This window comes from Entelurus aequoreus, linkage group LG19 (assembly GCF_033978785.1).
Source record: "Entelurus aequoreus isolate RoL-2023_Sb linkage group LG19, RoL_Eaeq_v1.1, whole genome shotgun sequence".
Classification (NCBI taxonomy): domain Eukaryota; kingdom Metazoa; phylum Chordata; class Actinopteri; order Syngnathiformes; family Syngnathidae; genus Entelurus; species Entelurus aequoreus.
In genome coordinates this window covers 22,877,220-22,890,532 of record NC_084749.1, presented here as the reverse complement: position 1 = coordinate 22,890,532, position 13,313 = coordinate 22,877,220, and the positions used below count along the sequence as shown (strand labels likewise).

The window sequence follows — 13,313 nt, the reverse complement described above, 5'->3', positions numbered from 1 at the left end:
ATTTGAGGGTTTTGGAGGTGCTAGGGTACCAGGAGGTGCATGCGTAATCGAAAAAGGGTTGAACGAGAGTTCCCGCCAGAATCCTCAAGGTGCTTTTGTTGACCAGAGAGGAAATTCTGTAGAGAAATCTCGTTCGTTGGTTAACCTTTTTGATTACCTTGGTTGCCATTTTATCACAGGAAAGGTTAGCCTCTAGAATGGAACCTAGGTAGGTGACCTCATCTTTCCTGGTGATGACACTGTCACCTACTTTTATGGTGAAGTGATTGACTCTCTTAAGTTTGATGTGGGACCCAAACAGGATGGATTCTGTTTTACCCAAGTGGATGGATAGCTTGTTGTCAGCGAGCCAGGTGCAAGTTCTACAGAGCTCAGCACTGAGGATTTTCTCCACCTGTGACTTGTCCTTGCCGGATACCAGCAGGGCAGAGTCATCCGCAAACAAAAACAATTCACAGTCACATGCCGATGACATGTCGTTTATGTATATTAGGAACAGTAAAGGTCCCAATATACTGCCTTGGGGGACTCCACAGTTCACCGAGAGGGGGGGGGACACGGTGCCGTTCACCTCTACCACCTGCTCCCTCCCCTCCAAGTAAGACTGCATCCAGCTCCAAGAGGTTTTGTTGAATCCGATTGCTCTGAGCTTATCCAACAGTATAGCGTGGTTAACGGTGTCAAAGGCCTTCTGAAGGTCCAGCATGACCATGCCGCAGTATTTGCCCGCGTCCACCTCATGTTTGATGTGGTCGGTCAGATAGAGAAGGCATGTGTCAGTGGAGTGGTTAGTTCTGAAGCCGGATTGGAATTTGTACATGAGTTTATTAGTGGCAAGGTAACTATCGACCTGTTCATAAACTATTTTCTCCATTACTTTCGAAATGGAGCTGAGAATAGAAACAGGTCGGTAGTTGCCAGGTTCCAATTTGCTTCCTTTTTTAAAGAGGGGAGTTACTCTTGCTATCTTAAAATCTTTTGGTACTTGGCCTTGTGTAATTGATAGGTTTATTATGTGCGTGATGATCGGGGCAATGATGGAGGCAGAGTCCCTGAGGAATCTGGAGGGAATATTATCAAGGCCGGTGGCCTTGTTAGGGTGGAGCGCGCTCAATTTTTTAAACACCTCATCAGCTGTGACCATTTCTAATTTGAAATCATTGTTGGATACTCCTAGCTTTCTGTAGAAGGCTTTAATGTGTTCTACACCAAAGCGACCAGAGTGGTGGGACAGCTTGTTGACAAGAGTTGCAGCTATGCTGGTGAAAAAGGCGTTAAGTCTGCTAGCTACCTCCATTTTGTCTGTAATGAGGGAGTCACCCTCCTTGATGCTGATGTTGGTGAGTCTTGTTTTAAGTTTCTGGCTGCAACCAGGAAGCTGGTTGTTGAGAATTTTCCAGAGCTCACGTGGCTTATTCGTGTTTTCCTCTATTTTGTCGTTAATGTAATTTTTTTTTAAGGATTTAGTCAGGTTGGTTGACTTATTTCTTAATTTATTGCATTGCTTTTTGAGAGTTGAAAGGAGTAATTTGAGGTTGATATTATTGGGTTGTTTATCTACTTCTGTTTTACATTTTTGGTATTCAGAGTATTTCCTGTCTCTGTCTTTTATGGCAGCTAATAGGTCCGGATTCATCCATGGTTCCGAGCGGGCTTTGATCCTGACTGTTTTCACGGGAGCCATGTCATTTAGTATCTTTAGGAACGCCGTTTTGAAGCGATCCCAAGCGACATCGACCAGGTTGCTCGCGAGCACAGGGGACCAGTCCCACTCATCTAATTTTAAATTGAAATTGTCATTGGAGTATTTTTTGAGGGATCTGGATTGGGCTGTTATGTGGCCATTGGCTTTAGGTTTAGCTATTTTACGGGTGCAGAAGGTTAGATAGTGGTCGCTAAGACCACAGATCATGACCCCACTATTTTTTATTTTAGGCCGGTCTGAAGTGAGAATGAGATCTATGGTTGATTGGGTGGAATCACACACCCTTGTGGGTAGCGCTATTAGCTGGGAAAGACCGTGGAGATTACAAAACTTGCTGAAGGATCTGAAGACAGGCGCATCTTTGCGTTGAATATCTGTGTTCAGATCCCCAGTTATAATTTTCTCCATGTTGTCTGTCCCCGCCAAGCATTCTTCCAAAGCCCCATAGAAATCACTCTGATTAGGGGGTCTATAAACAGTCCCTATTAGTACCGGCTTAGCATTTTTAAATTTGATTTCCGCCCACACAGATTCCAGGTTATTGTGGTTAAGATCAGTGCGAGTTATGTATTTAATATCCTGGTGAATATACATACAAACGCCCCCACCGTGTTTATTCCTATCCTTTCTGATAACCGAAAAGTTTTGTATTTCTATCTCTGAATCAGAAATACTTTGATCAAATTTGGTTTCAGAGAAACACAAGATTTTTACCTTCGTGTTGAGGAACATTTCTCTGATTTGGTCGAGTTTGGCTCCAGAGAGGCTGTTCACATTAAGGTGGATGATGTGTAGTCCACTGGAACCAAAAAGAGCATCAGAGTCCGCTGTGTTGTGGTACTGACCAGAAAAATTGTTGGTTATTATTGCTGTTGCAGTTGAAGAGCAAGGAGAGAGAGGAGAGAGAGGCATATTGATCGTCCTCCAGGTGAAGGGGGAGGGAGAGAAAGGGGGAGGGGAGGGAGAGGGAGGAGGAGGCCAGGTAGGGTTGCTGGGGGATGGGTTGGGTTTCCTTTTGGCGGGCTTTTTTGAAGACAAAGAGAAAGAGAATAACGAAAATGTTTGTGTAAAGGCGCCTCTAAATCCTGTGTATGGCGCGTCCTCGGCCGTCCGGGACCGGGGAGAGGTCGCGTGGACCCCCGCCATCTCGTGCAGTTCCCCGCAATCACCGATGTCTGGGTCGCCGTCCACCGCAGCCGCCGCGTCGTTCACCGCCGCTGAGTCGCTGCCTTCTCTGATGACTGGGTCGTCCTCCACCGCCGCCGCCGAGCCTCCGACCGTGTCGATGAACGGGGCGAAGTCCTCCGCCGAGCCGCCGACCGCAGGAGCACAGGTGAGCTTGAGCTGAGACGAGCCGGTAGCCGAGTTAGCTTCGATGGCGACGCTAGCAGTAGCATTGCTAGTCTTCGCCAGTCGGGACAACATTAACCGTGTTGTTGCAGGTCCAGGGTTGAGTTCAGTGTCTCCTGATAGTAGAAGTAATAGTAGTATTATTGACTTTCTGTCTATCCTTCCAGTCAGGGGCATGTTTCTTCTGCCTCGATGTGCAGACAAGCACGATGCTAACACGTTAGCTCCGAAGCCAAGGTGCTTCGCCGATATATTGTCGTGGAGATAAAAGTCACTGTGTATGTCCATTTCGCGTTCTCGACTCTCATTTTCAAGAGGGTAGAGTATCCGAGGAGGTTTAAAATATAAATCCGTAATCCACAGTAGAAAAAGGAGGAAGTGTGGGATAATCCGAGCAGTTGTTTGGATTCCCGATCGGGAGCGAAAGAGGGTGCGACCGCTCATCTCGGCGTCTAGTGAGGTTAATTATGGACAGGACTCTCACACTATTATGTTAGATCCACTATGGCCTTGACTCTCACACTATTATGTTAGATCCACTATGGACAGGACTCTCACACTATTATGTTAGATCCACTATGGACTGGACTCTCCCACTATTATGTTAGATCCACTATGGACTGGACTCACACTATTATGTTAGATCAACTATGGACTGAACTCTCACACTATTATGTTAGATTCACTATGGACTGGACTCTCACACTATTATGTTAGATCCACTATGGACTGGACTCTCACACTATTATGTTAGATCCACTATGGACTGGACTCACACTATTATGTTAGATCAACTATGGACTGGACTCTCACACTATTATGTTAGATTCACTATGGACTGGACTCTCACACTATTATGTTAGATCCACTATGGACTGGACTCTCACACCATTATGTTAGATCCACTATGGACTGGACTCTCACACTATTATGTTAGATCCACTATGGACTGGACTCTCCCACTATTATGTTAGATCCACTATGGACTGGACTCACACTATTATGTTAGATCAACTATGGACTGAACTCTCACACTATTATGTTAGATTCACTATGGACTGGACTCTCACACTATTATGTTAGATCCACTATGGACTGGACTCACACTATTATGTTAGATCAACTATGGACTGAACTCTCACACTATTATGTTAGATCCACTATGGACTGAATTCCCACACTATTATATTAGATCCACTATGGACTGAACTCTCACACTATTATGTTAGATCCACTATGGACTGGACTCTCACACTATTATGCTAGACTATTTTGTTATAAATAAATGATAAATGGGTTATACTTGTATAGCGCTTTTCTACCTTCAAGGTACTCAAAGCGCTTTGACAGTATTTCCACATTTACCCATTCACACACACATTCACACACACATTCACACACTGATGGCGGGAGCTGCCATGCAAGGCGCTAACCAGCAGCCATCAGAGGCAAAGGGTGAAGTGTCTTGCCCAAGGACACAACGGACGTGACTATGGACTGAATTCCCACACTATTATGTTAGATCCACTATGGACTGGACTCTCACACTATTATGTTAGATCCACTCAACGTCCATTGCACCGTGATTTAGGGCTATATAAGTAAACATTGATTGATATAAATACTAGGGATGTCCGATAATATCGGACTGCCGATATTATCGGCCGATAAATGCTTTAAAATGTAATATCGGAAATTATCGGTATCAAAATGATCAGTATCGGTTTCAAAAAGTAAAATGTATGACTTTTTAAAACGCCACTGTGTACACGGACGTAGGGAGAAGTACAGAGCGCCAATAAACCTTAAAGGCACTGCCTTTGCGTGCCGGCCCAATCACATAATATCTACGGCTTTTTACACACACAAGTGAATGCAAGACATACTTGGTCAACAGCCATACAGGTCACACTGAGGGTGCCGTATAAACAACTTTAACACTGTTACAAATATGCGCCCCACTGTGAACCCACACCAAACAAAAATGACAAACACATTTCGGGAGAGCATCCGCACCGTAACACAACATAAACACAACAGAACAAATACCCAGAACCCCTTGCAGCACTAACTCTTCCGGGACACTACAATATACACCCCCCGCTACCCCTTTACTTATTTTTTGTAAAGTAAATTTGTACAGCCGATATGGGCATCTACATCAACAATATGATTTGCCGGAGAAGCTGGACAGGACAAAAAAAATTAAAATAAAAAACAACTTGCCGCAAAAATACAAGAAAACATGTTAGCCAAAAGTTTACAAGGCTAATGCATAAACACAAACCACTAAAACAATTAAAGTATGCTGTAAATGTACTATCTGCTAAATATTGAATTTAGACAGAATAACACCATATATTTTAGAGTGTTTGCATGCTTGTGACAATACAGTATTTACAAATGCATTGTACAATTTGTCATTATTTTCACAGTAAAGGCATGTGTTTTCTACATATTACAACCATAGTAATTTAGGTTATCTACTGTTTCTTGGTTTGCAGGAGTCCACTGCATTTACTACTGTGAAACTCATTTAGATTTTACGATGTTTTACTGTTGCTATTCAACAATGGCTTGTTAATTTTTTGCAGTGCATTTAACTAATGACATCCTTTTTTTGGCATTGTCGTTGACCAATCTGTCTCCTAGACACACAAATCAAAATTGGACCCTACATACACTACCGTTCAAAAGTTTGGGGTCACATTGAAATGTCCTTATTTTTGAAGGAAAAGCACTGTACTTTTCAATGAAGATAACTTTAAACTAGTCTTAACTTTAAAGAAATACACTCTATACATTGCTAATGTGGTAAATGACTATTCTAGCTGCAAATGTCTGGTTTTTGGTGCAATATCTACATAGGTGTGTAGAGGCCCATTTCCAGCAACTATCACTCCAGTGTTCTAATGGTACAATGTGTTTGCTCATTGGCTCAGAAGGCTAATTGATGATTAGAAAACCCTTGTGCAATCATGTTCACACATCTGAAAACAGTTTAGCTCGTTACAGAAGCTACAAAACTGACCTTCCTTTGAGCAGATTGAGTTTTTGCAGCATCACATTTGTGGGGTCAATTAAACGCTCAAAACTCGACAGTCTATTTTTGTTATTAGAAATGAAGGCTATTCCACAAAATTGTTTGGGTGACCCCAAACTTTTGAACGGTAGTGTATATATATATATATATATATATATATATATATATATATATATATATATATATATATATATATATATATATATATATATATATATATAATAAGTGCAATTTCTTGCGATTCACAATGTGACCAAGTATTGCTGGTTTTTAAAAGTAGAAGTTTTATTGGGTGATAAGAAAAGTGCTGTGCAGGGAGACTTGAGCGGAGTTGTTGACGCCACTGCTGCTGCTGCTGTCCTCACGCGTGTCTCTTCAAGTCTTATTTTGAGTAGTGAGCAAATGGAGATCCTTCACTCAGTTTGTCCTGGAAAGATTGTTGTGTGTTTAAAGAGCCCATTCATAGAACGTTCTGAACATACAATGTACATGTAAAGAAGGAATATATTTAATATTTTTTGCATAAAGCCATGGCAAATAACAGGCCAGCTGACAACCACCATTCATTTGACACTAATTCACCATTATTGCAATATATAAACCATGTGATTTGAACAAATTAGCACTTTGACACTAAAACGTGTGCTGTCATTTATTAAACCTGCCTCTTATCTGCTAATCATCACCTACTGTACTCACCTTGCAAAGTCAGTGTTTGTTGCCCGTATGACAGACACGGGAAACTAGCGGGCCCTGGAGCTGGATACTCCCCTTGCTTCTGATACATCCAGCCCTATGGTTATTTGCCAATTATAAAAGAGATAACGCTAAAAAATGACTGCGGCATACCAGCAGGGGAAGAAATTACTGCCTGAGTCGTAAAATTAAATATGCTGGCTCGATTCTTAATTCCAGTTAGTTTAATAATTGACCCCTGGTGCACTGTAGAGATTATGGTACAAAACCCAAAACCAGTGAAGTTGGCACGTTGTGTAAATGGTAAATAAAAACAGAATACGATGATTTGCCAATCCTTTTCAACCTATATTCAATTGAATAGACTGCAAAGACAAGATACTTAACGTTCGAACTGGTAAACTTTGTTATTTTTTGCAAATATTAGCTCATTTGGAATTTGGATGCTTGCAACATGTTTCAAAAAAGCTGGCACAAGTGGCAAAAAAGACTGAGAAAGTCGAGGAATGCTCATCAAACACTTATTTGGAACATTCCACAGGTGAACAGGTTAATTGGGAACAGGTGGGTGCCATGATTGGGTATAAAAGCAGCTTCCATGAAATGCTCAGTCATTCACAAACAAGGATGGGGCGACGGTCACCACTTTGTCAACAAATGCGTGAGCAAATTGTCCAACAGTTTTCTATTTTATGTCACAAACAAGACAAAACTGAGCTTTTAGATGGAGACCAGGTGCATATTCGGTGTGTTAAAATGCAAAGTTGAAACGACAAGCATGTATATTGACAGACAGTCCCATTATAAGGTGTTTATGGGCAAGGGCGCCAAATTCATTTGAAAAACACTGGTAATTGAAAGTATATTCACGGTACTGTTTTTTTAAAGGAGTTAAAGTTTTGAAACCTACAAGTTAGGGTTGTACGGCATAGTATAGTACCGCGATACTAATAAATCATTTTCGGTACGATACCGTCTCTGAAAAGTACCGGCCCCTCGCCCGCGTCGTCGTCCCGTCGTGTCATTGCTGGTTTTACGAGCAGACGAGCATGTTCGGCGGCGCACAATCACAGAGTACTTACAAGCAGACACAGTGTGTAGACAGAAAAGGGAGAACGGACGCATTTTGGCTTAAAAACTAACAATAAAGGTGAAGTTATAACACTGAAACACCCTCAGGAAGAGGTGCTTTAAGACATGGCTAGCTCGCTAGCGGCTAACATCCATCCGCCGTCGGCAGTGTTTTAGCTACTTCTAAATCATTAATCCTGGTCTCCATGGCGACAAATAAAGTGAGTTTCTTACAAGTATCATCCCTGCAGGACGAGGAATAGCTAAACATGCTTCACTACACACCGTAGCTCACTTAACATTAGACTGACAATACGTCCTCTTTTCCCCGGACATGTCCTCTTTTGCGGGATTGTCAGGGCGGAGTTTCTTAAATGCCTCAAATGTCTGGCATTTTGAGTTAAGATTGCGTGTATTTTCAATGTACGTTCAGGGTTAAGAAGGGGTTAAAAACAAAACAAATTGTGCGCGCAGCAGCATTGGTGAGGGAGGGGCAGAGAGAGAGAGAGAGTTATGATAAACGCGCATGCGTCGCCAGGCTCTGCTTTTTATCCATAGATTTATCAGATTTAATTTTTTATTATCTATAGCAGGGGTGTCAAAAGTGTGCCCCGGAGGCCATTTGCGGCCCACAGCTAATGTTTTAAAGGCCCACGGCACATTCTAAAAATACTATTAAAATAAACAAAAACATAACAAAAGTGAAATAAAAAAGCCTAAAGGTTAAATGTAATTTATAAATAGTTGCAATGTTGACTAATAAAACAAAGCTGTTTTTTTTCTTTGCTAAAAACATAATATTGAATCAAAATCAATGTTATTATGAATTATAGACCTATCCAAAGTTCCGATTATTTCACATGAAATATTCCACTAAGAAAAATATTTTTGGTGGAAGATTTTGCATATTTTGTGTGTTTGCCATTAAAAACATAGTTTTGTTTGACAAAAAAGGACGGAAAACAAACAAACAACATAAAAAAAAGTAAAACATTTTGAAATGAGGGATAGATCTGAAGTTGATGTAGACTCCAGAGATTTAAGCGTTAAATATAAAATGCATGTATGCCCTGGCACAACATTATCATCATTTCATGACCGAAGCAAAAAACTTTTTACACTTTTATACTGAAATAAATACACCTACAACTTATTAAATAAAAACATTAAAAAAAACTACCAGCAGTGGTATAGTTTAGATACATACACTACCGTTCAAAAGTTTGGGGTCACCCAAACAATTTTGTGGAATAGCCTTCATTTCTAAGAACAAGAATAGACTGTCGAGTTTCAAATGAAAGTTCTCTTTTTCTGGCCATTTTGAGCGTTTAATTGACCCCACAAATGTGATGCTCCAGAAACTCAATCTGCTCAAAGGAAGGTCAGTTTTGTAGCTTCTGTAACGAGCTAAACTGTTTTCAGATGTGTGAACATGATTGCACAAGGGTTTTCTAATCATCAATTAGCCTTCTGAGCCAATGAGCAAACACATTGTACCATTAGAACACTGGAGTGATAGTTGCTGGAAATGGGCCTCTATACACCTATGTAGATATTGCACCAAAAACCAGACATTTGCAGCTAGAATAGTCATTTACCACATTAGCAATGTATAGAGTGTATTTTTTTAAAGTTAAGACTAGTTTAAAGTTATCTTCATTGAAAATAAGGACATTTCAATGTGACCCCAAACTTTTGAACGGTAGTGTAAAGGAAAGAAGAAAGTGAATGACTGTTTATAACTGATACATTTACATATGCATACACATTTTTCTTTTTTTATTATTTTTTTTAATGAATTAAGTAACGTTTATGACAATCTTTTTCCAAAACACAATATAGAATGTGAGATATAACAGGATAATGCATACATTCATAATTTTTTTTCAAAACGCTTACAATAAAGTGGGACCCCAAAAATTTACTGTGGGACCCCATTTTGAAAATTCCTAGCACCAACACTGCTGTCAACAGAGGAGAAAAAATGCTTTATTTAAATATATATATTATTTATAAAGCAAGTTCAAGTATCATTGGCAAATTTTCACCTAGTCCCGGCCTTGGCACGCATATATGTGTCCTCTTTTTGGGATTTCAGAATATGGTCAGCCTAGCTAACATCCACTGTAATTATATCAAGTACAAGCGCGTATAGAGTCCATACTACTATGATTACGTCGATATTTTTTGGCATCACAACATCTTCTTTCGTTTTTAAAAAAATGTATATTATGTTTATAAACTCAGGAAATATGTCTCTGGACACAAATTTGTGGTATCATCCAAAGTGAACAAGTAGATTAATAATTAACTTTCTACCATTTGTCCTAATAATTTTGACAAAATAATAGAATGGAAAATGACAATATGTTACTGCATACGTCAGCAGACTAATTAGAAGCCTTTGTTTGTTTACTTACTACTAAAAGACAAATTGTCTAGTATGTTCACTATTTTATTTAAGGATTTAACTGCAATAAGAAACATATGTTTAATGTACCATAAGATTTGTTGTTACAATAAAGCCAATAATGTCATTTCTTTGTAGTCCCCTTTATTTAGAAAAGTACCGAAATAATTTTAGTACCGGTACCAAAATATTGGTATCGTTACAACACTGCTACAAGTAACAAGCTACACAAGTGTTGTGCAGGAGCAATACTGTAGTTGGTTTTTTTCCCAGTTATCTTTAATGCACGGAAATTGACTTATCTTGCGCTGTTCTGAAAAGAAAACATGATTAGAAATGTATGTATTCATTTTACCCATAAAATAAGTTCACAGTCCTTGCTGTCTGTATTGTAACGTGTCACTTGGCCATTGGTGAGGGCTGGTGACATTGGCCAATGTGTTTATTATAGTGTTTACAGAGCACCGTACAATCGCACCATCATACTGAGTGGAAATGATAAACGTTTACTCATGAGGAAAAACAGCTTAGCCGTGGCACACGTCCCTTTGAATTTTTTCAGACACAACTATCCAGTCAGCTTTCCTGTTGACGTAAAAGAGTAAGCAAAAAAACCACAGAGGGAGGAAGAGGTGACGGAGGCAATGTTTTCAATGGCAGCCTTCATTCAGTGCTGACTGTTCGATTCCCCTGTGGAGCGTTTCTCTTTTACAACCCACACCTGTCGTTCATATTTAGTAGACCAATGTTTTTCAACCTTTTTTTGAGCCAAGGCACATTTTTTTCGTTGAAAAAATATCGAGGCACACCACTAGCAGAAAACATAAAAAAATAAAACTCAGCAGCCGATATTGACAGTAAAAAGTCGTCTATAGGCATCACTGTAAGTCTTGTCTCAAAGTAGGTGCACTGTCACGACCTGTCACATCACGCCGTGACTTATTTGGAGTTTTTTTGGTGTTTTCCTGTGTGTAGTGTTTTACTTCTTGTCTTGCGCTGCTATTTTGTTGTTGATTGTCATGTCATGTACAGATGTACTTTGTGGACGCCGTCTGCTGCTCCACACGCTGCAAGTCTTTGCTGTCGTCCAGCATTCTGTTTTTGTTTACTTTGCAGCCAGTTCAGTTTTAGTTTCGTTTTGCATAGCCATCCCTAAGCTTCAATGCCTTTTCTTAGCGGCACTCGCCTTCTGTTTATTTTTTATTTAAGCGTTAGATACCTTTTTACCTGCACACTGCCTCCCGCTGCCGTCTGCATATTGTGATCACGACAAACCATGTTCCCTACATCCACAAAGCAATTAGCTACCTGCTGCCATTTACTGATATGGAAGAGTATTACACGGTTAATCTGCCGCGCTGTAGACAGCACAGACACTCAACAACGGCACATTATTTGCGGATTATATCTACTGGTTTGCAAAAAATATATTTTTAACCCAATTAGGGTCCTCCGAGGACAAAGCTACGGACAATGGGAGACCGGGCTTTCTGCTCCGCCTCTCCCAGTCTGTGGAACGCTCTCCCTGACCACCTGAGGGCACCACAGACTGTGGATGCTTTTAAAAAAGGCTTAAAAACCCTTCTTTTTTTAAAAAAGCCTTTTTTTTTTAGATATATGCATACTAGTTCTAGCTATTAGGCTGTTCTAGTTTTTATTTTTATTTATTTGTATTATCTTTTTATTTTTTTAATACACTGTAGCACTTTGAGATTGTTTACTCAATGTAAAGTGCTTTTTACAAATAAAATCTATTATTATTATTATTAAGTGAAATGACATCATCCTCCACGGCACATCAGACTGTATCTCACGGTACACTAGTGTGCCACGGCACAGTGGTTGAAAAACACTGTAGTAGACCACCATGACCAAGTGATCACACAATGACACACGTTTTCTCCAACAGTCCAAAAACAAGGGACGTTTTCTGAAAAATAAGGGAAATGATGGCCTTTCAACGTGTTGCAGAGCAGATTGGAAGGGTGTGGGTTGCCTGCACTGTCCTTGCTGTGCTGCGGATTTTTTCAAGAAAGTAAAGATATTTGAGGGAAACTATTTAAATGGAAGGGGGCCAGGGAGAGAGGGGCAAAATATGAATGTTTCCTGAGGAAAACTGTAGTATTGACAGTAGAGATGTCCGATATTATCGGCCGATAAATGCTTTAAAATGTAATATCGGAAATTATCGGTAGCAGTTTCAAAATTATCGGTATCGATTTCAAAAAGTAAGATTTATGACTTTTTGAAATGCTGCTGTCTACACGGACATAGGGAGAAGTACAGAGAGCCAATAAACATTAAAGGCACTGCCTTTGCAAGCCGGCCCAATCACATATTATCTACGGCTTTTCACACACACAAGTGAATGCAAGGCATACTTGATCAACAGCTATACAGGTCACACTGAGGGTGGTCGTATAAACAAATTTAACACTGTTTCAAATATGCGCCACACTGTGAACCCACACCAAACAAAAATGACAAACACATTTCGGGAGAACATCCGCACCGTAACACAACATAAACACAGCAGAACAAATACCCAGAACCCCTTGCAGCACTAACTTTTCCGGGACGCTACAATATACACCCCCCCGCTAGTTTAAAGTTATTTTCATTGAAAATAAGGACATTTCAATGTCAATTTGAACGGTAGTGTAAAGGAAAGAAGAAAGTGAATGAATGTTTATAACTGAATACATTTACATATGCATACACATTTTTCTTTTTTTCTTTTTTTTTTTAATGAATTAAGTAACATTTATGACAACCTTTTTCCAAAACACAATATAGAATGTGAGAAAGAACTTTAACACTGTTTCAAATATGCGCCACACTGTGAACCCACACCAAACAAAAATGACAAACACGCCCCAACCCACCCTCAACCCCACCTACCTCAACCTCCTCATGCTCTCTCAGGGAGAGCATGTCCCAAATTCCAAGCAGCTGTTTTGAGGCATGTTAAAAAAAAAAAAGTATTTTGTGACTTCAATAATAAATATGGCAGTGCCATGTTGGCATTTTTTTCCATA

At 40.0% G+C, this 13,313-nt stretch overlaps 1 protein-coding gene across 1 annotated transcript in view; it reads left to right on the top strand.

Annotated features, from left to right (window-relative positions):
* Positions 1-2,725: 2,725 nt before the first annotated feature.
* rab3ab (RAB3A, member RAS oncogene family, b) overlaps positions 2,726-13,313 on the top strand; it is an 88,345-nt gene continuing 77,757 nt past the window's right edge. The window contains exon 1 of the mRNA XM_062028103.1: positions 2,726-3,038. Coding sequence (XP_061884087.1) covers positions 2,877-3,038 — 162 coding nt within the window. The 5' untranslated portion in view covers positions 2,726-2,876. The remainder of the gene's footprint in view (positions 3,039-13,313) is intronic.